Consider the following 22,028-nt stretch of genomic DNA (forward strand, 5'->3'; position numbering starts at 1 on the left):
CTATTTTTCCTTTCAGCTACACCATTCTGCTGCGGTGTATAAGGCACAGTACATTGGTGTTTGATGCCCTTTTGAAGCATATAATCCTTGAATGCATTTGACATGTATTCTCCACCTCTATCTGAGTGGAGTGTTTGGACTTTACATCCATACATATTTTCAGCCATTGCTACAAAGTGTCGAAAGCATGTAAACACATCTGCTTTCGCTTTCAAAGGGTAAGCCCAAGCAAACCTGGAGTAGTCATCAATGAATGTGACGAAGTAAAGATGCCCCCCTATGGATGGTGTCCGCATTGGACCACATACATCACTATGTATGAGCTGTAATTTACTTTCAGCTCTAACAGTTCCATCTTTGGGGAATGATTTTCGTTGCATCTTTCCCAAAATACACCCCTCACATACATGTCTTGGTGGAGACTCAACAGGCGGCATATTATCAACCATATGATGCTTCTGCAAAAGCATCAAACTCTGAAAATTTACATGCCCAAAATGAGCATGCCATAGCTCTGCATCATGCATAGCAGGAGTGTGGGCAGCCACTGTATTTGCATCATAAGTGCGCTTGTCATAGCTGTCCAGCTTATACAAGCCTTTGTATTGTGTTCCAGAAGTGACTATTTCATAACTCTTTGATGGGTCTTTTACCAAACACTTCCCGTCTTCAAATTCAACCTTTAAACCTTGATCGTTTATGGCTGAGACGGAGAGCAGATTTTTCTTTATCCCTGGAACATACAATACATTTTACATACATATATTGGCACCATTGGCTGCAATAAGTATGACATTACCAATTCCCTTTAGTGGATATGTGGTATGATTTGCACATGATACAGTGCGGCCATTTGAAGCATAAACCAAGTGCTGAAATACATCTTTGCATGAAGTGATGTGGCTCGAAGCACCACTATCAAAATACCATGATGCATTCTGTCTATTAGATGCAATGCAAGACATATCAGGGTCTGAAGCACTTGGTGTGTCACTAGTGCATGTGACCAAAAAAGTGTACTCTTCGTGGATTACATTAGCTGATTGTTGTGCTTTGTCATCAGAAGAGTCTGCTACTGCATTGCCTGCTTCTTTTCTTTTCTCTTTTGCAATCTGCTTCCTACATTCACTGATGTAGTGTCCAGGCTTATGGCAGTAGTGACATTTGCCCTTCTTTTTGGGCTTGTTTGCATCTCCTTTGTCAGACTTTTCACCACCAGAAGAGGGTTGTCCATGACTAGCCTTGCTAGACTGTTGTCCCCCATGCCTAAAGCTCTTTGCTTTACCCTTATCCTTGGTTGTAAATGCCTTGTCTCCACTACGGTTGCTCGATAAGTTTGCTCTTGTTTGCTCTTCCTGCAAGGGTAAACCCACGAGCTCTTCAAAAGTGACGGGATCAGCACCGCCTCTCCTGTCATTGAGAGGTTGAGAGAGGTGTGAAAGCCCAAGTAGGAAGGTGGTAAAGAATGAAGAGTGTTGGTGACCATCTGTCTGTCTGGGATAACCTCATCAATGTTGAGCAATTGTTCCTGCAAATCTTTCACTTTGTTGAGATGATCTGCCATGGAGTCACCCTCATCCATAGAAAGAAGATCCAATTGCCTCTTCAAGTAGGCAACTCTTGCCTCGTTGCGTACGTGATACATTGCTTCCAATGTGTCCCATTCAAGCTTCGATGTCTTGCAAGAACGAATGTGCGGAATAATAGTCCTTTTCACTGAAAGGGCTATCAATGACATGGTGTGTGCATCTCTAGAGTCCCATCTCTTTTGCTCTTGTGTAGGAGCAGGTTCTACATCAAGAGCTCTTTGAGCACCTCCCCTTTGAGGCGTGGCTGGGGGTGTGTCATCACCACACACGATGCCCCAAAGCCCTTTGGCTACCAGCAAATTACGGATCATGAAACTCCAGAGGGAGTAGTTAGATCCATCCAGCTTGTCCTCCTGGGTGAGTACACCAAATACATCTGTAGCATTCTGTGCCATATCAACAAAATATACCTGCAAGCAAACCTAGCACCAATGTGCACTGCCAGGCAACCAAACGTCCTGTGCAAATGTATGCCTGCAAACCAAAGCAAGTGTAAACTTGCACCAAATTGTCCAATTACACACAATGTGTATACATACGCGACAAATCGCAGCTGTAATGCCCAATTACATGCTCCAATCAGAAAATCCCCAATTTTTATGCACTCCAATTGCTTCAATGTGCATCTTTTGGCCAATTTTTACAAAAGCCCCAATTTTTTGCAACTAAAAGAGGCTCAATTTGCTGATTTTGACCTCAATTTTGAAAACCCCCAAATGTACCACCTGCAAGCTTTTAAATTTTCCAGGCAAACCCCCAAAATTTGTCGAATCTGGAGCGGAGTGCCTGTAAAGCTTATTTTGTTTACTTTGTTTAATTTATCTGTTTGCTGAAACAAAGGTACCTGCATGTGTGGGCAGTACTGGCAGCCAGATGGAGGCGTGCAGAGTGTCGAGGAGCTGCAGGTGTCGAGGTGGGCAGGCTGAGGTGCGCCGACGAGCTGCCCGAGGCGGAGAGCAAGCGCTAGTAGCTGCAGCAGGACTCGGCGGACTAGAGTTGTGCACGGCGCTGGATAGTGTCGGCAGGTGTCGGGCGCTCAGGTAAGCGAAGGCAAAGGCAGGCGCTGGGCGCTGATGTCGGGCCAGTCAGACGAGCACAATCATGCGTAGCTGCAGTCGTGAGTCGACGGCGACCCGAACAGGCGACGACAGTCGTGAGTCGACGGCGACCCGAACAGGATGGCAGTCTGGTCGGACGGAACGGATTGGGTGCAACGGGTTGGAGCAGCTACAGCGGATGTCAGGCGGAACGGAACAGAATACCGACTTGGCTCTGGACGGCCGGATGGGAGCGCTGACGAGTGGAGGTGCTCCGGGAGGGATGTCGCCGCTGGCTGTAGAGGGCGGTGCCGCCCGCAAGCTGGGCGGTGGCGGTGGGCTCCCCACTAGTGCCGCCCGTTTCTGGTGGCCGGACGGTGGAGCAGCGACGGAAACGTCGGACGGAATCCACGGAGGGACGGCGACGGAAAAACACAGCGTCGACGGAATTTCGCAGGCTTTCTTCCAACAGCAGAATTTCAGGGCCAGCTCTCAGCTCTGATACCAATTGTTGGGTGTTGGACTCACACACTCACACACACAAACCTGCACGTTAGGGTTAGGTGCAGGGTAGAATAGCTCACACACAGAAGAGAGAGAGAGAGAGAGAGAGAGAGAGAGAGAGAGAGAGAGAGAGAGAGAGAGAGAGCCAAAAGTGTGGTATCCACAAAATGCAAGTCAACTCTTGCATGTGTGCCACATCCATATAATATAGAAGTACAAAATATATTATGTTAGAGTGTCCTTTCACACTTGATGTTCAAGGGGAAAAACCACATGGGAAAAAGTGCCCTTGGTTAAGCCCTGTTCACACATAGCACTACCATAAGTGAGCATATGCCTACAAGAGAACCTAGAGGCCTAGAGGCTTGGAAGTTGGAAGACTAAGCCTCAAGGGCCAAGGCCCAACGCCCCAAGGCTCAAGCCTCAAGGCAAGAGAGAGCCAAGGGCCAAGGGCCAAGGCCCAAGCCTCAAAGGCTCAAGGCCTCGCCAAATGGCTAGAAACGGCCAAGGCAAACAGCTAGAAACGGCCAAAAAAAACCAGTCTGACTGTGCGCAACGACTCCCAGCCGTCCCCGTCTGTAACGCGCGGAAGCTCTGGGTAGTCTTCTTTCAGCCCTAAACACTCTTGAAGACCTTCTGATGCGAAAACGCACCATCTGATGCAAAAACGCAGGTAGAGAGAGAGTAGAGAGAGAGAGAGAGTAAGAAGTGCTGGAATTTCAGTATATATCATGGTACAAAAAGGTACATATCTGTACAGCCATGGGCTGCCTTCATAAAAAGGTTCCTAACCCTAAATTCTGTCCCCTATGGGACCTCCTATTGACTCACACCCCTAGTGGGTGGAATCAATACAACATAGAGCAAAGGTGCCCTTTTATAGGCCTTGGAGCTTGTGGGGAACTGGCCGACTGCTGGTCGGCTAGTTATTAAGTCATAAAATCAATTTAAATGCTGCCGACTGTGTCTTCTGGATGCGCCTGCTGCCAGCACCTTCAGTCCTGCAGCCGACAGCCCCTTGGTCATGCTGATGTCAGCCTCCTTGCAGCCGACAGCCTTCTGATCCATGCTATGGTCCAAACCCTGCTCCATGTCCATCTTCTATGGGTTCTTAGTCTTTATCTGCTTGCCTCTTCTGGATCTAGCCCTGGAAATGTCCATGGCATCTGTGATGCACATGACATCCCCCTCTGCTAAACTTGATGACGGGAATCCAACCTGCTCTTGGATGACTGTCATCATCCCAATCCTGTCCCGAAGTCCCTCTGTCATCTTCCATCCCTGGCAAACCTTTTTCTCTGAAAATCCGGTCTGTTCTCCAAACCACTCTGTCTCTGATGAAGATCTATGCATCTGGTCTTCCTCTAGTCCACAATCCATTCCTGCCCTGGCTCTGAACACCGTCTTGGTCTTCGTTCCTGGAACTGAGTCTGGCACTCTCACATCACCCTTGGAGGATCAACCTCCCTTGGGACCGTTCCCTTAGAACCTATCTGGCTCAGGGAACTGCCATCCCCATCTGGCACTGTGGAACACCACCAACAAACCTCCTGGGAGTTCTTCCCGATCTGTGTTCCCGCCTTGGGCTTCGAATCCGTGTACTTTCCTATACCTTGGAATTGTACACCATCATATGGGACTGAATCAATGTTTAGCTTTGCTGAGCCTGATGCTCTGATACCAATGTAACGCGCGGAAGCTCTGGGTAGTCTTCTTTCACCCCTAAACACTCTTGAAGACCTTCTGATGCGAAAATGCACCATCTGATGCAAAAACGCAGGTAGAGAGAGAGTAGAGAGAGAGAGAGTAAGAAGTGCTGGAATTTCAGTATATATCATGGTACAAAAAGGTACATATCTGTACAGCCATGGGCTGCCTTCATAAAAAGGTTCCTAACCCTAAATTCTGTCCCCTATGGGACCTCCTATTGACTCACACCCCTAGTGGGTGGAATCAATACAACATAGAGCAAAGGTGCCCTTTTATAGGCCTTGGAGCTTGTGGGGAACTGGCCGACTGCTGGTCGGCCAGTTATTAAGTCATAAAATCAATTTAAATGCTGCCGACTGTGTCTTCTGGATGCGCCTGCTGCCAGCACCTTCAGTCCTGCAGCCGACAGCCCCTTGGTCATGCTGATGTCAGCCTCCTTGCAGCCGACAGCCTTCTGATCCATGCTATGGTCCAAACCCTGCTCCATGTCCATCTTCTATGGGTTCTTAGTCTTTATCTGCTTGCCTCTTCTGGATCTAGCCCTGGAAATGTCCATGGCATCTGTGATGCACATGACACCGTCCCCCACAGCCGTCCCCGTTCCTACTGCCGTCCCCTTCACCGTCCCTTGTGAGGGACGCCTCCAGGGGGACGTCCGACCGTCCCCTGTCGTCCCCGTTGCTGAACCGTCCCGACCCGGCGTCCCTCCGTTCCAACAGTCTGTCCCTTCCGTCCCCTGTGACTATGCCCTGATGAATGAAAATTTTGAGCCGTACTTGGACAAGTTTGTGATCGTTTATCTCGATGATATTTTGGTTTTTAGCCGATCTATGGTCGATCACAAAGAGCATTTACAGATTGTCTTTGAAGTACTCCGCAACAATGTGCTGTACATCAACAAGAAGAAGAGCGAATTTTTCAAGAACCATGTGGAATATCTTGGTCACATCATTTCTGCTAATGGGATTGCAGTAGATCCTAAGAAGATTCAGGCGGCAGTAGATCCTAAGAAGATTCAGGGGATTGTGGATTGGCCTTTGCCTCTCACCATTTCAGACGTTCGATCTTTCTTGGGACTTGCTAACTTTTATCACAGCAAGGTGCATAGGTTTTCAGAGATTGCTGCCCCTTTGACAGAATTGACAAAGCTGGACAAACTTCAGTGGTCTTCTGAAGCTGAGCAATCCTTCAATTATCTCAAGCATGCCTTGACGACAACCCCGGTCTTGGCCATTGCAGATCCCACCCAGCCCTTTGATGTAATGACAGATGCCTCAGATCGTGGTTCTGGTGGAGTTTTGATGCAGAATGATTGTGTCATTGCTTTTGACAGCAGGAAGTTTTCAGCCATTCAAAGCAAGTATCTTGTGTATGATAAGGAGTTTTTGACAATCGTGCATGCTTATCGGACTTGGAGACATCTTCTTCTTGGAGCAGATTCAGTTGTACGTACATATCATCAATCTTTGACGTACATTTTCACTCAGCGTGTTATGAACTCTCGACAAGGCCGATGGGTTGAATTCTTGGCTAATTTCCACATGACTATCCAGTATGTTCCTGGTCTTCAAAATGTGGTTGCAGATGCTTTGAGCCGCATGTCTCGAGCCACTAATTTTGCCATCACAGATGTGCAAATGGAAATCCCTGCTTGTTTCAAAAATGAGTATTTGACTGATAGAGATTTTGGAGATGCGTTCCGTGCTCTCAAATCTTCTAATCCCAGTCCTGTAGAAATGAACATGTTTGCAGCCTACACCATCATAGATGAGTTGCTGTTCTTTTCTGATCGCATTTGATTGCCTCACAATACTTCATTGCGGAAGATTCTCATTCAAGAGCATCATGAAGTTCCTTATGCTGCTCGGCTTTTGTCTGCTATATACTTCTGGCCTCAGATGCAGCAAGATGTTATCAAATTTGTCAAAGCTTGTCATTCGTGTCAGATAATGAAAGTCTCTTGACAACTTCCTCAAGGGTTACTTCAACCATTGCTAGTTTCCAATGAGAGATGGGAAAGTATCAGTATGGATTTTATTACCACTTTGTCTCGTTCATCCAAAGGCAATGCTCAAATTCTTGTGGTGGTTGATCGATTTTCCAAAATGACGCATTTCATTCCTTGCAAGAAAGTTGCTTCAGCCCCAGATGTGGCGTCATTGTTCGTACAACATGTCTTCAAATTGCATGGTTTGCCGAAGACCATGATCTCTGACAGAGATCCAAAGTTCACTGGACATTTTTGGACGTCTTTGTTCAAATCTCTTGGAACGAATTTGTTGTTCAGTTCAGCCTATCATCCTCAAACAGATGGACAGACTGAAAGAGTCAATCAGATTTTGGAAGAAATGATTCGACATTACATTCAATCCCGTTTGGCATCATGGGAAGATTATTTGCCACTCGTGGAATTTGCTTATAATAATTCCCATTATTCCCTCTATTTATATGGCCCCATCATGTAGTCGGCCAGCACTAGTGGCCCTCACGACTGGGCACATCCAGTCGGCCAGCAGAGAAAAATACCACGACCCCTCCCGATGAAGTCGGCCAGCTCTTGGTACACATGAGTGCAGTCGGCCAGCATCAGAGGCTCCTGCCAGCCTGTGGGGGCAGCCACCCACATCATGGAAAAAATGGGAAAAATGGGGAAAAAATACAGGGAGTGAGGAAAAATGATAAAACACCTATACAGGGCGGGCACACCCACAACAGAGGCCCTGGTGTCTGATAAAGACAGGAGATGACTTCTAACAGGCTGTCCCGGGCTGATATGGGGGTGCTATGGGCTGTCCATGGTTGTCCTACATGTGCCTTATGCTGGGAATGCTCTCTTGTGCTGAGGATTGAATCAAATTCAGCATATGTTTTGTTTTGTTTTCATATTATATTGGAAGAAACAGGTGCTAGCCAGTGGAGAATCCGTGGCACCCGCAAAGTTGTATTTGAAGCATACACCTTTTTGGTAATCTAATCATAAAGAGAGAGGGGTCGTGGGGGGCGCGGGGGTCAGCTCATCTTCTGGCCCCTAGTGTGGTGTATTGTGCAGAACCGTTATCTTTTCCTTTCTGGTATGCTTGTGTTTATTCAGTTTTCATGTGGGTTCCTATGGGTTCTTGCCTAGAGCACGATAAACTATCCATGAGAAAAAAATTCAGCACTGCCTTTGATGAAAGCCGAAGCATTGGTACCAATGTTATATGAAAGCGCTTAATGGCGATTAAGGTGTGCATGATTACTGGTTTGGAAGAGGTTAGAGAAAGGGGGATAGAAGGAATAGAGAGCTTGTGCAGTTCATGGTATTGGGTCCCAACTACCCACTTAAGGGCCTCCATTGAGATTGGTGATTTTACTTTATGGCTGCAAGAGAATATACAAATAATAGGGGAAATCTGCCCTAAACAACTGACCTGATTTGTGCATTAATCCTCAAGGAGAGATTTCCACTTTTGACTTGACTAATGCTGTCCCAGGAAGGTTGTTCCATGCTGCCCATTGGGCTGATTTGATGTTTGTGTTAGACTTTGTGGAAGGGGACTGATCTGTGAGTTTTTCTGTGCTGCAGCAGATCGCTCTCTGTTTTACCTCCTTGTGCCTTACCGTTGACCTTCCTGGCTGCCCTGACCCAAAACTGGCAGCTACCTTGGCTCAAGACCTGCGTTTGTCCAGCCGAGGGCCCATGATTGCAGTCCACCGCTCATGTGTGACATCTTGTTGCTTCCTGGCCAAGTCAGGTTACTGGGCTCTATCTGGTGCCAGATTTGGTGCTCAGTCAATAGCATCGCCTGCAGTGTGGCCATCCAATCTCTGTAAAGTTTGCTTTTCTGCATCCATACTGGCTCACATCGGGCACCCTCATAAATTGAGGTCTCACTGGACAAATGCATGAGGAGGAGAATTCAACCATTACACATGAGTTTTTGCCAGTATTTACATATCAGCTGTTTCTGTGTCCAATGCACTACCTCTGTAGGTGGACCATGGAAAGGTGGAGGGTGCAAGCTTTAAAATGGTTTTTTTTTTCGCAGTTTTCAGTAGTTCTTGTGGTAAAATCAGTGACAGATACATAATAGTAAGGTCAAAGTATGCATTGACAAAACGTTATGCTTTGCAGGGGAAAACCCTTTTCATCTCCTCTCAGAGATGCTACTCCAGTCAATTGCAAGGTTTGTGCACTGAACCTCATCATTACTGTTTTGCATATCCTGATACGCTAATGTGCATTCTGCTGCTGTTGGTTTTTCTTTACACAGTATTGTGCAACTCCTTTATGTATTTGCAGTTACAGAGAGAACAACATTGTGACTCTCCTAGGTTAACCTCTAGTAAGAGGTCAGGTGTTATGAAACGATCTCACGGAGCTATTGGTGATACACCTGTACGTAGGCCAAATAACACAAACTTTGTACTCATGTATATTTGCATGAGTTTTTTGGCACCAGGATTTATGTAGCAATTCATGCATCCAGGACACAGCCTTGGAACTCTCTGATGATGAAGATTATATGAAGGGAGTTGTTGCTCCTTATGCTGGGCAACCTTCTGGTACTGGTAATCTGCCAAAACGGAAAAGTTTGCGTAGCGCTTTGAAAAGGTATGTTGCGGGATGATTTACATAGCTTTTGCTATTGTGTGCTTGGTTTACTTTTTCTACTAATAATTTCTGACTGGGTGGTTTTTGTGGCTTGCATTAATCCAGGAGGGCAGGTGCAAAAGTTCTCTATCCTTCAAGGTAGTTCTCTTACTCACACAAATACACATTTTTACACCTGTTTGAAACATCTGTTTCTGTTCAGGCTTATTTGAGAAGTTAAATTGATAAGCTTTGGTTTGGGGGTCCACTTGGAGGGCCTGTGAATTCACGACCACAGAGAGAGAGAGAGAGACAGAAATGAAATGATATATTAACGTCTTCAGAAGGCCAAAATGACCTATGAGACCAAAAAGGTTACAACAATTGGTGGATCTGATACAATGTCTGTGTAAGAAAAGCTAAAAACAACTAACAACTAACTGAAACTGAAACAACTATGAGGAAAAGTACGGTACTAGGAGCTCCTAATGGATAACATCTGGGAGGAAAACTCCAGCAACAAAGGTAAGCATCATACACATCACTATAAAAAGATGTCTGAGAGAGAGAGAGAGTTTATATATGTTTGGATGCCTGCAGGTGTGATCCTGAAGCGGTCGAGGTTCGATATGCAGATCTTGAACATCTTGCTCCATCAGAATTCCTCAATGACACAGTTATTGACTTTTACATTAAGTATGATATAGTGTATTACTTGATGATGGGTCAATCTTTGATATGATCTTATTTGATGCATCTGTTGTCTTACTAGTGATGTAGCCTATTTCTTCTTGTAGGCACATTCAGATACAATTTTTTTCAGAGCAAAAAGAGAAATTGCAACATTTTCATTTTTTCAGTTGCTTCTTTTATAAAAAGCTCACATCAGGAAAGGTATGATGCCTTACCTCCTCAAGGATTAGAGGCGTGTTCTGTCATTAATGCCATTAACTAGAACTGGTTTTTATGAAAATTTAGTAGGTTGAGTCATGTAGTATGTTTATTTGAGACGCTATTAGGGAAGTGGTATTGCATTGAGGTAGCAAGGCTAATGTGATGAGAGGGTGAAATTACTCCATTCTTTTATGGACATGGGGATGATGACAATATGGACATGGCCAAAGCTGGGAAATGCCATATTAGCAGGGTGATGCAAGCAAGAGCAAGGGATGAGAGACCAATAAGTGCGATCCTCTTGCCGCTTATCTATTGTCGGTCCATGCTTTGTCCAGGTTTTCTCTCGTTGGGCCTTGCCCAATGGTGACATGTGGCCTTTCAATCATTATTAAAAAACTACGTCTTGGACATTCTTTTACCTAGGCTGGTGCTTCATTTATTGGGCATAGCCCACTCATCCAGGCTGAACATTTCATTGGTGTTACGTACCTAGCACTAACCCTTGGGGTTAGGGACTAACCCAACAGAGTTAGGGTAGCATATCCTCCAAAATCTGATCATCCTTAGTCTGATGGGCAAACAGAGAGGGCGAATCAGAGGAACTCATACTCAGCATAGTTACCAATCTCTGGAAAACTAGCTGCTAGAAATGTCCAGAAAACTTGGAGTCTCCATCACTAACTATATCAAAAGGCAGTCCGTACAACATGAAAAGGTGCTCAACAAACTTTTGCACTAATTCGGTTGTCTTCACTGTCACTTTTGTGCCATCTTCGTCACTCTGTCTACCACCACCCAGATAGCATCATGCCCTTTGTTGATCCATAGCAAACCTACAATGAAGTCCATGGTAATACTCTCCCATTTACCTCCTGGAATCTCTAGAGGATGTAACATACCTCGAGTCCTAAGATGTTCAGCCTTATTCACTTGACATTGACGACACTTTACCACATAGTCATGAACATACGCCTTCATCTTAGGCAGTAAAATGTCCGTTTTACTAAATCATAGGTTTGTTGTACCCGTGGATGATCCGTTGTAAGAGCATCATGGCATTCATATAGGATCCTTTTCCTAATCTCAACGTTATCCGGTACACAAACCTTCTCATTCCGGAACAGCAATCCATTCCGGATAAGGAACGGACCACGTGCCACAATCATGGATAGCATGATTCCTGAGTCTTGGTCTAAATGCTATGGAGCTCTCTGCCTGTTCTGCTTCCACTACCGACTAAAATGATCGTCGGTCTCACATAGCCCTCTTAGGGAGTCATAAAGCCAGCCCTGATCTCGATGAAGCTCAAAGAGTTCACCTCCCCAATTCTACTCAAGGCATCCGCCACACGATTCAGGCTACCCTTGCGATACTTTATTTCCATTGTTGCAAGATGCCCCTCACTCACATTATACACCCCCCAGACAGAGGATTGACACTAGTCGGGAGATTGTCGCCAGTTTTACAACATGGCATATTTGGAAAGCTAGATGCACGGAGGCTATTGAGGGTGTCTATGTTTTTGAGTCTCAATGCATTATATGGAGTGATATCATCCATACTCTCATGGCTACTTGGGTTCGTATTCAGGGGTCCTCTCGTTCCGTGCAAGCAAAGCGCGTTGTATTTATGCGGGAGTGGGAGTCCGGACCATGGCATTTTCTTTTCCTCTAGTCCCACAGGTCTTTCATGGCACCATGAAGGTCCTGAGTGGTTGAGATCACCTTACATATTGGGGTGATTCTATCTATTCCGGCTTATAGCCGTGATTGTTGTATGCCTTTTTTCATACTTAACAGAAGTCTCTTTTCCTAAAAAAAAAACCCATAAACTTGTCCTTCATTCAATATGGCTATCCAACATGTCCTTCCATAGGTGCACAAACATGTATAACAGGCCACATGGCTCTTCCACGCGCATAAACTTGTATGACAGCCCATATGGCTCTTCCACAAGCACATAAACCTGTAAACTAATCCATGTGGCTCATTCACGAGCTCATAAACCTATAGACCAGCACATGTGGCTCATTCATGAGCTCATAAACTTGTAGACCAGCACATGTGGCTCATCCATGAGCGAATAAACCAGTATAACAGCCTGTATGTCGCATAAAACCAGAAATTTAAGTAAGCTTTAGGATTGTTTTGCTGAAAAACAGCCATCCGGGGTGTGCAAGATGGTGTAGAGTAGTGAAAATCATCTTCCCCAAACTGGATATGGCTATGGTGGGCTTAGAAAAGAAGAGAAATGGTGAAAAATCAGAGTTTTCAGCCTTCAAAAACCTACTTGAAGCTCAAACTCACTCAAGAGATGACTGCCATGTTGAAATAAGCAAGAAAATGCTACAATGCCATGTGTAGAGCTGAATTGACAAGTGTGAGGACGCTTATCCTTTTATCAGCCACATGTCCCAAATCCAAAGGCAAAAAATGCCACAATCTTCCGCTCTAAAAATATCCCAAATGATAGCTAATTTCACAATGGCTCTTTGGCAATCCTCAATCTCTGCCGAATTTTGGAGGTTATGACGTGAATGAAAATTCCATAGGAGGTTGCCAAAAATAGCAACTTTTCCTAAAATTTAGGAGATGATCTCTTTGTGTTTCACCACATGAGAAATACATGTAATCACCATGTAGGATTTCATTGCCCAAATCCTCAAGAGTTCACCATACATACTTTGCACTTGACACTTGAGCTCCAAAGCCTGTTTTATGTGACCAAGCCTGGACCATGCTACGAACACTTGGCCCTCTATACTGGATAATCTCCCATTCCCAAAGCTTGTACATTCTTGATCTTTTGGGCATCCAAAGCCCATCCACACATGAATTTTGGAGATGCCCAAAATGGTGACAATCGTTGACTTTGCCCTTCACCTCTGGAGAAGTAATAGAAACTCAGATGGTTTATCTATGAAGATTTGTCTGCTAGTGTGTCATATCCTTTATGCATGAACTTGCATGTACTCTTAGGCACTGATGACGTGAGTTGTAATGTCATAGCACTTACTCTATGCCATGGATGATGGATCTGATGATTTGAAACTTGCTTGGGCATAAGGACCTCTTGAAATTTGCTTGGACGTAAGGACCTCTTGAAACAGGTTAGTAGAATCTCTGTTTTGAGGCGTTTGCTAGAGTGGATCCAAGGTGAGTCTAGAGGGACCCAATAGGATGGCAAGGCATGCCTCCAGACCTTTCTCGAACTCTCGTCCATTCTTTTGCTTTTTATGGTGCTTTTAGTAAAGTGTTGTCCTCATTTCACCTTACGTTTTACATTAGAAACCAACAAGTGCGATCCTCTTGCCACTTATCTTTTCTCTGCCCATGCTTTGTCCTGGTCTCCTCATTGGGCCTTGCCCAATGGCGACATGGGGCCTTTCAATCAATCTTAAAAGTATCCATAGTGCGATCCTCTTGCCTCTTATCTATTCTCGGCCCATGCTTTCTCCTCATTGGGCATTGCCCAATTGTGACATGTGGCCTCTCAGTCAATTTCAAAAGTATCCATCTTGGACATTCTTTTGCCTAGGGTCCATAGATAATGTTAGCATTGACTACCTCTAGGCTATATATTTCCTCCCATCCTGGCTGAACTTTTTGTCGGTATACCTTTTTGTTGTACTAGCAGACATGCAGATTTCTTTTGATGACGTTAGTGGGGATGTCGTAGTATCTAGTCCATACTATGCATAATGGAGTTGATAGTTATATAGTCTTGTGGGTTGACTAGCATGAGTATATAACATGCACGTTCCTAAATGGTGAATTTGGGACATGCTCCTAGATTCATCTAGGTATATATATATATACATACATACAATATATATATATATATACATCTCTCTCTCTCTCTCTCTCTCTCTCTCTCTCCCACACACACACACACACACACACACACACACACACACACATTTATGTGTGTGTGTCTGTGCTTGGTGAATATTCAGGAGTTTCCTTGTTTGGTTTTAGTGCATAATGATCCGGGTGGTCGTTGGTTGGTGGTTCAATGTCTGATTAATGCGGAGATGTAGCTCTTTATGCGCTAATTGCTTCAGCCAAGAGAGCAACGTTATGGGCGGAGATTGGTCACTACCCTTGGCTTCATAATGCTTTCTTGTTTGGGAATTTTAACAATGCCCCTCAGTAAGGGGATAACTTGTCTTCTGGACATTTGCATACGCTAGCTTATGAGAGGTTCGGTTGGAATGCAATGATAAATACTTTACAGGTTGTTGAGTTGTGGACTCAAATATGCCCTAGGGTGTTTGGATTCACTTTCCACCATAGGGCTTTTTCTCAATATCGAGCTCGCCTGGATAGATGGTATTTATTACATGCGGATCAATATGATGATTTGATATGTAAAATTTGGGTGGATCACTCACAAGTGTTATCTGATCATGTACCACTGTGGATGAGGCTATACTTCGGATTGCAATTAGATGATTGTCCTTTGTACCACCGTCGTCCGCTTCTCATCAATAACCATTACCTCTCGCATGACATTTTTCGTAATTTGGTCAAAGAGGTCATTACACCGCTTAAGTTGCAAATACTGGAAAGTACGGATGTGGCTTGGTATTGTTTTGTTCAGAGGATCCAACTCATCATTAGAGACTATGGTCATTGGTATATGCATGAAGAAAAACAAAGTCCATAATGCAAAAGGAACTTGTCAAGCTCTGGTGGAGCTTGCTTACATGAGGAATTTTTCGGTGTGTGAAGAGGAGGATTTATACAGTGCAAAACATGTTCTTGTTGAAAATAACAGACGGAAGCTACAAAAATGGCAAGTCAAAGCTAGACAATGGCCATTTAAGGATAAGGGATGCTCTTCAAAGGATTCCTTTAAAAGCTTACATTTTGAATGCCAAAAAGACACCATTAAACGCGTCAAGATCTCGACGCAAACTTGGACATGTTCCAAACAACAATTGGCTGATGAGTGTGTGTCCACTATGCGCATGTCTTTGCTACTGCAGGTCCTGCTAATGCGCAAGTTCAGGCAGTGTCTCTCTCATGTTTCATGCATAGTATCCCAGGAAGAGGCACTCTCTATGGAACAATGCTTCACTGAGGAAGAATTGCAAGAGGCAATAAAACATTTGGGCACTTTGAAATCTCCAGGTTGGGATGGTTTAATTGTGGAATTCTTCTTGCACTGCTGGGATGATCTCAAACATGTGTTGTTTTTTATGATAAATGATGCTTGGTGTACTTGGAAAATGTCCCAATCATGGAAAGAAGGGCTTGTAAAACTTCTCCCAAAAAAAAAAGCTTGTGTGAGACCTTTGCTGATTGGCGGCCAATAACTCTAATGCTTGTAGTTTACAAGTTGGTCGCCAAAATGTTGGTCAACAGGGTAAAAGGGGTACTTTCTGCAGGCTTACACGAGGCGCGATATGGTTTTGTCCTGCGTTGACATATAACGGAGAACATTGCAAATGCCTACATTGGGGTTGAATATGCAAAATATACAAAACAAGACGTGCTTATTTTGTAAGTGGACATATGTCAAATCCCCAAGGATCTTCCCTCGTGATCGATCTTGGTTCGAAACTCGAATCCTGCAAACAAACGAACAACAAACAAGCAAAGGGGGGGTGCAGGCCTGACTCACCTCCCAACCATGACAGCCGTGGGCGAGCCCACAGTCTTGGCTGTCCCCACCGAGCCACGAGCTGAGCTAACTAGGATGATGTACCGACCAATCTCCTCCTCGCGACGTCCCATACCGCCACGAAGCTGCCCTCGCGGGCCTCGAGGTTGCTGCCGGCCTCGGCTGCATAAAGCAGGTGCACGTTTGCACTAGATCCAGGCTCCAAGACCATAGAGCTCTCACAAACTCGCGAGACTCTCTATGTTACAATAACTAACCTTGGCCACCCTTTTATAGGCTCTTGGCCGGTCATCGGGCGTCCACACTTGGCCGCCCGCCCGTCCATACTTGGGTGCCCGCCCGTTAGTATATCCCTAACTCAGCTCGTCAATCAGCCTGCCTAGTTCCAAGCTTCCCCAAGCCTCGAAACTAGTCTTGCATGCGTATAGCACACGGTAGATACCCACTGTGCACATGACATACTCCCCTTCCTCTAAGAGCTCACTCCTGAGCTCACTAAAAAGCTAGGGCAATCTCTCTGAAGAGAAGTCAATGTCTCCCATGTAGCGTCCTCCTCAACACGATCCTTCCACTTGATCTTGTATTCCGTGATAAGCGTATGACGCAATTCGTTCACGAAAGCCAAGAATCTTTTCAGGTTCGTGCGGAACAAATGTCATGTCCTGGACATCTATAATTTCTTGAGGAGTAACTAACTGATCTGCTCCACCCAGTACTTCCTTAAGTCTACTGACATGAAATACAGGATGAACTTTCACATGAGAAGGCAAATCCAATTCATATGCAACTGAACCAATCCGTCGTGTAACACGAAATGGTCCACAGTATCTAAGGGATAATTTCGAAGATCTACCTGTCCGTAAAGTCTCGGAATCTTTCGGAACTCGCAAATACACCATCGTTCCTTCAGAGAACTCTCTAGGTGAACGATGTCTATTAGAATAAAACCTGTCTCGGTCTTGAGCACTTCTAATAGATTCCTTTGCAACTTGTAACATTTCCTGTATATCTTGCAAAAAATTACGTGCTGCATCATGCTGAAGTCCTGAGAATCCTACTGTAACAGGTGATCTTGGTTGAAAACCATACATAAGCATGAAAGGACTAAACCCTGTACTCGTATGCTTAGTATATGCAAATTCTAACATAGGAAGATAATCCTCCCATGAACTCTGTCTTTTGGATACATATGCTCGAAGCATATCCTCCAAAATCTGATTCACTCTTTCAGTCTGGCCATCAGATTGAGGATGATCTGAGGAACTCAAATTCAAAGTTGTTTCCAACTTCTCGAAAACAAGTTTCCAAAAGTCACTCGTAAACTTAGAGTCCCTATCACTGACTATGTCCTGCGGTAACCCGTACAGTCTAAACAATTGCTCGATAAACTGCCGAGCTAATTGCGTAGCTGTAATATTCTTCCGGGTCGGTAAAAATCTAGCTATCTTTGTCAAGCGATCTACCACAACCCAAATAGAATCGTGGCCTTGATGTGTTCTTGGCAATCCGGTAATAAAATCCATGGAAATACTTTCCCATTTATTACCTGGGATTTGCAAAGGATGCAACAACCCAGCCTGTCTAAAGCGTTCAGCTTTATTTGCCTGACAAATCTGACACTTGAGAACATAATCTTCTACATACCCTTTCATCTTCGGCCAATAAAAAGTGTGTTTCACTAATGATAGTGTCCTGTGTACCCCAGGGTGTCCAGCAGAAGGGGCGTCGTGACACTCCCTCGGAATCTTGGACCTAATGTCCGGGATCTGTGGTACACAAATTTTGTCATTACGGAATAGTAAACCATTCCGAATCATCCACTGACCTCCTGCAGCCTGAATAGTAGACTGCTGAGTCACCGAGTCTTGGTCAATCAATGAGCTCCTGTCCTGGATCTTCTGCCAAAATGGACCAAAATAACTATCAGTCCTGCAAAGCCCTCTCAATGACTGAAATAAGTCAGTAGAAATCTCGGTGAACGACAAAGTATTCACCTCTCTAATCCGACTAAGCGCATCTGCAATATTATTCATGGACCCCTTCCGATAACGGATCTCAAAATCAAAATCTTGCATTAACTCTGTCCAACGAGCTTTCCTTCCTCTCAAATCATCCGCATCACACACATACTTGATTGACTGATGATCAGTCAATACCACAAACTTGGAGCCATATAAATAATGTCTCCAAACCTTGAGAGCATGAATCACAGCATAAAGCTCCTTCTCAAGGGTTGGCCAACGAGATTGAGTGTCGTCTAGCTTTTTACTTTCAAAAGCAACCGGTCTACCATCTTGAAATAAAGCAGCCCCGATAGCATAGTCACTGGCATCAGTTTCAAGAACATAAGGCCGACTAGGATCAGGTAGTGCTAAGATAGGTGCTTCCTTGACTTTATCTTTCAAAAGTCTGAAGGCCATATCCAAATCGTTATTCCAAGTGATAGGCTGATTGGACTTACGTCCACGACCTTTCAATAAGTCGGTCATCGGTAGTGTGAGCTGAGAGTAATCCCGTACAGATTTCCTAAGAAAAACTACAAAACCGAGAAAAGAACGAAGTTGTTTCACTGTTCGCGGTATAGGCCAGTCCAAAACCTTCTGAACTCGGTCATAGTCAATGCTCAATCCATCTCTAGTGATCTTGTGTCCCAAGTAAATGATGTCGGTCATAAAGAACTCACATTTACTCAATTTAGCATATAGTCGATTCTGTCTTAAAATAGATAAGACAGTCGTGAGGTGTCTGACATGATCCTCAAGAGTACGACTATAAATCAAAATATCATCCAGGAACACCACCACAAATTTCCCCAAATGTTCCCGAAAAAGATCGTTCATCATTTGCTGGAAAGTGGCTGGAGCATTGGTTAACCCAAAAGGTAATACGAGAAACTCGTAATGGCCATACCTAGTCCGAAAGGCGGTTCTTTCGACATGCCTTTCATGAATACGTATCTGGTGATAGCCAGTACGCAAATCTATCTTCGTGAAATATTTCGCTTTTGCTAACCGGTCAATTAGGTCATCTGATCTAGGGAGAGGATAACGGTTCTTAATTGTCAACTTGTTCAATCTCTTGTAATCTATACACATTCTCCAAGTATTGTCCTTCTTTCTCCTAAGCAACACAGGTGCACCCCAAGGTGATTTACTTGGACGGATCTGGCCCATCCTTAAATAATCTTCGAGTTGTTTAGCCAACTCATCTTCCTCAGCTTGGCTCATCCTATAAGGTGGAATACTCACAGGATGAGCACCAGGGATCAAGTCAATACGATGATCTACTGCCCGTTCAGGTGGTAAACCCGATGGCAATTCCTTAGGAAATACATCTTGAAACGAATCAAGTATCTTCTGTAATTCTTTGCTTTCAAACACACTTAATTCATTCACATCCAATGAAGGGATGAGAAAAGAAGAAAGTGGAATCAATACACAATGGAAAGCGGTATACAAAGAAGAATCCATTATATTTCCAAAATCAATTGTATTTACAAGAGGTCCCTGAGAGGGATGGATACAATCACCTAAAATACTATACTTGGTGTCCCTATGCTGAAAAGAAAAAATATGACTAGACCAATCTATCTGGACATCAAGAGTCTTAAACCACTCAATCTCTAATAACAAGTCTACATTTTCTAGATGCATGACATAGCATTCCAGAGTATCTTTGTAGTCCTGAATCTGGATTGGAAGCATCTCCACCTTGCGATCCCAAACTTGTCTGCCCGCAGGTAGACGTACCTCATAGGTATGGTCGTTGAGTGTCGTATCAAGACTCAATTTCTGCACAAGTTTGTAGTTAACAAAGTTATGCGAACTGCCAGGGTCTAAAAGAATGTGAATTTTATGGCCATTTACTTCTCCATAAACTCGGAGAAGATCATGCATGCCAAATACCTTAGAATTGAACAGACAATTAGAACAAGTACTAGGGCGAGAAAGTACAGTAATTGACGTACCTGTCAAAGACAACTGGTTAGCTATCTTTGGCTTGGGTCCTGCGTTTGACTTGGTACCCTTTTGCTTCGGGCACTCATTACGCATGTGTCCTTTTTCTTCGCAGATAAAACAACGTCCGTCCTTCTTGAGCTTCAAAGCCCTAAGGAGTCGTTTCTTCTTCGCTGGTGTCGAACTGGAATTCTTCGAAGGTTGGTCCGAAGACTTGCCTTCATTCGTGTTAGCCATAGGTGCGGAGAACTTTCTTTTATGCTTGTTCCCCTGCTCGGTAACGAGACCATCGTATCATCATAGATACGAGCTGAATGAATGGCCTCGTCCAAAGTTTTACATTTATTATTTTTAACCTGTAAACGGTACGAGTCGGGTAAACCAGCTACGAAAAACCCCAAAAGAGTAGTGGGATCCATCTTTGTAGCCTTCATCTGCAAGTCACGAAACTTCTGGAGGTAGACCTCATAAGTGAGGTGCTGCGAGGTCATGGTCAAAGCTGAAAACCGGGCAACAACATCGTAGTCATCCTCTTTCTTGAGGAATTCTTTCTTGAAAATATCTTCAAATTGCGCCCAAGTCATTGGCTTTGGGTTCAGTTCCTTCCACCAAAGCAAAGCTTTGCCAGGCAGGAAACCTGCTGCTAACTGTATCTTCTTTCCATCATCATATGGATGAAACTGAAAGTGAACTTGCCACTTGTGTAGCCAAGTGTCCACGATCTCCTTGGTTCGCTGCTTTTGCTCGCCCCCGAACGGTTCCGGAGTAATATTGGGGCCTAAAGCAGAAGCCAAGGTATCCATTCCCGAAAAAGTAGAGAGGGTAGTGGTCAATAGAGCGATGGAGTTCTGCAAAGCCTGCATCTGGGCTGCGATTTGTGCCTGACGTTCCGTCGAAGAAGCTTCGAGAGCTACTTTGAACTCTTGGAAATCTGATTTTGACACAAACTCGTCAAAAAGATCGGCATCAGTGCCTTCCGTAGCCGGCAAGCCTTCGCGTTCCACGAGGGGCTCCAACTCTGATTCTTGGGTCGACATCGTGAAGAGGGTACGTGGAGAGAAAATTCGATCTTTGCACAATGAAAGTGCGAGCGAACTTGAGAGTTTGAGAGCTTGAAAACTTGAGAACTTGAGAACTCGAGAGATGTGTGGCAAGAAGCCCACGTGAGGGGAATTATAAAGGTTTCCCAAAAGCCAAAAATCTGCAAAAGCTAGGCTTAGCTTTTGCTTTAGCTTTTGTGTTTTTTTTTCTCTTTTTTTTTCTTGAATAAATAAATAAATATATATATATTTTTTAATATATATATATATATATATGGATATATATATTCTAAAGTCTTAAAAAAAATAAAAACCTTGGAAACCTTAGAGAGGGGAGGACTTTCAAAAAAAAATTAAACTCCCCTAAAAAAAACAAAAGCGAAAGCACTAAAAACGTATGCTTCCTTGCGTTTTTGTTTTTTTCCTTTTTCCTCCTCCTGGATTAACCCGTTGGTGAACTGCCGGTGCTTGCTTTTGACGTCACCGATGGCTGCGTGCGCGAATCTTCCTGCCGGCACCACCCTGCCCGCCGTCGGCTGCTGCCAGCAGCTGCGTTTCAGCCGGCTCCGCCTGTGCGCACGGGTGGCCTTTGCCAAACTTGCCTACCCGCCTGGCCTAAGCGCCGACGTAGGCCTGGCCTGGGCACCAGCCCGCCTGGCCTAGGCGCTGCGTAAACTGGCTGGCCGCCTGGGTATGAATGGCCGCCTGGCTACGTGGCTGGTTGCCCTCGCACACTGAGCCGCCTGCCAACTTTATCGCCTGCACAGACTCGACCAAACGACTCGACCAAACGCCTGCTCACCAGCGTTCGACCAACATGCTTCAACCGCTTCTCTCTCTCTCTCTCTCTCTCTCTCTCTCTCTCGTTCGTTCAACGAAAAGAAACGAAAAGCATCATGCTTTTTTTTTCTGTTTTTCTGTTTTCTCTCATGCGACTGCACAACAAGGCCTCTTCTTTGCAAAGCAATCAACCCTATTAAAACTACCATCTCCCATCATCAACATGGGTTTCTTTGATGAAGAAAAAACACATACCAAACTGAAAACTGCAGTATGCACAGAAAAAACAGCAAGCTTTTTTAACACATACCGAT

At 44.6% G+C, this 22,028-nt stretch overlaps 1 protein-coding gene across 3 annotated transcripts in view; it reads left to right on the forward strand.

Annotated features, from left to right (window-relative positions):
- LOC147615626 (ubiquitin-like-specific protease 1C) overlaps nt 1-22,028 on the forward strand; it is a 63,412-nt gene that overhangs the window by 34,719 nt on the left and 6,665 nt on the right. For all 3 annotated transcript variants that reach the window (XR_015262612.1, XM_086778149.1, XM_086778148.1), the window contains 6 exons: nt 8,955-9,006; nt 9,123-9,218; nt 9,310-9,434; nt 9,540-9,572; nt 10,014-10,109; nt 10,211-10,307. Coding sequence is in view for 2 of the 3 variants with exons in the window: in XM_086778149.1 (XP_086634275.1) it covers nt 8,955-9,006; nt 9,123-9,218; nt 9,310-9,434; nt 9,540-9,572; nt 10,014-10,109; nt 10,211-10,307 (499 nt within the window). In the remaining variant the exon portion in view is untranslated. The remainder of the gene's footprint in view (nt 1-8,954; nt 9,007-9,122; nt 9,219-9,309; nt 9,435-9,539; nt 9,573-10,013; nt 10,110-10,210; nt 10,308-22,028) is intronic.

The sequence above is a fragment of the Cibotium barometz genome, chromosome 39 (genome assembly GCF_041138505.1).
Source record: "Cibotium barometz isolate CiBa-2024 chromosome 39, ASM4113850v1, whole genome shotgun sequence".
NCBI classification, from domain to species: Eukaryota; Viridiplantae; Streptophyta; class Polypodiopsida; order Cyatheales; family Cibotiaceae; genus Cibotium; species Cibotium barometz.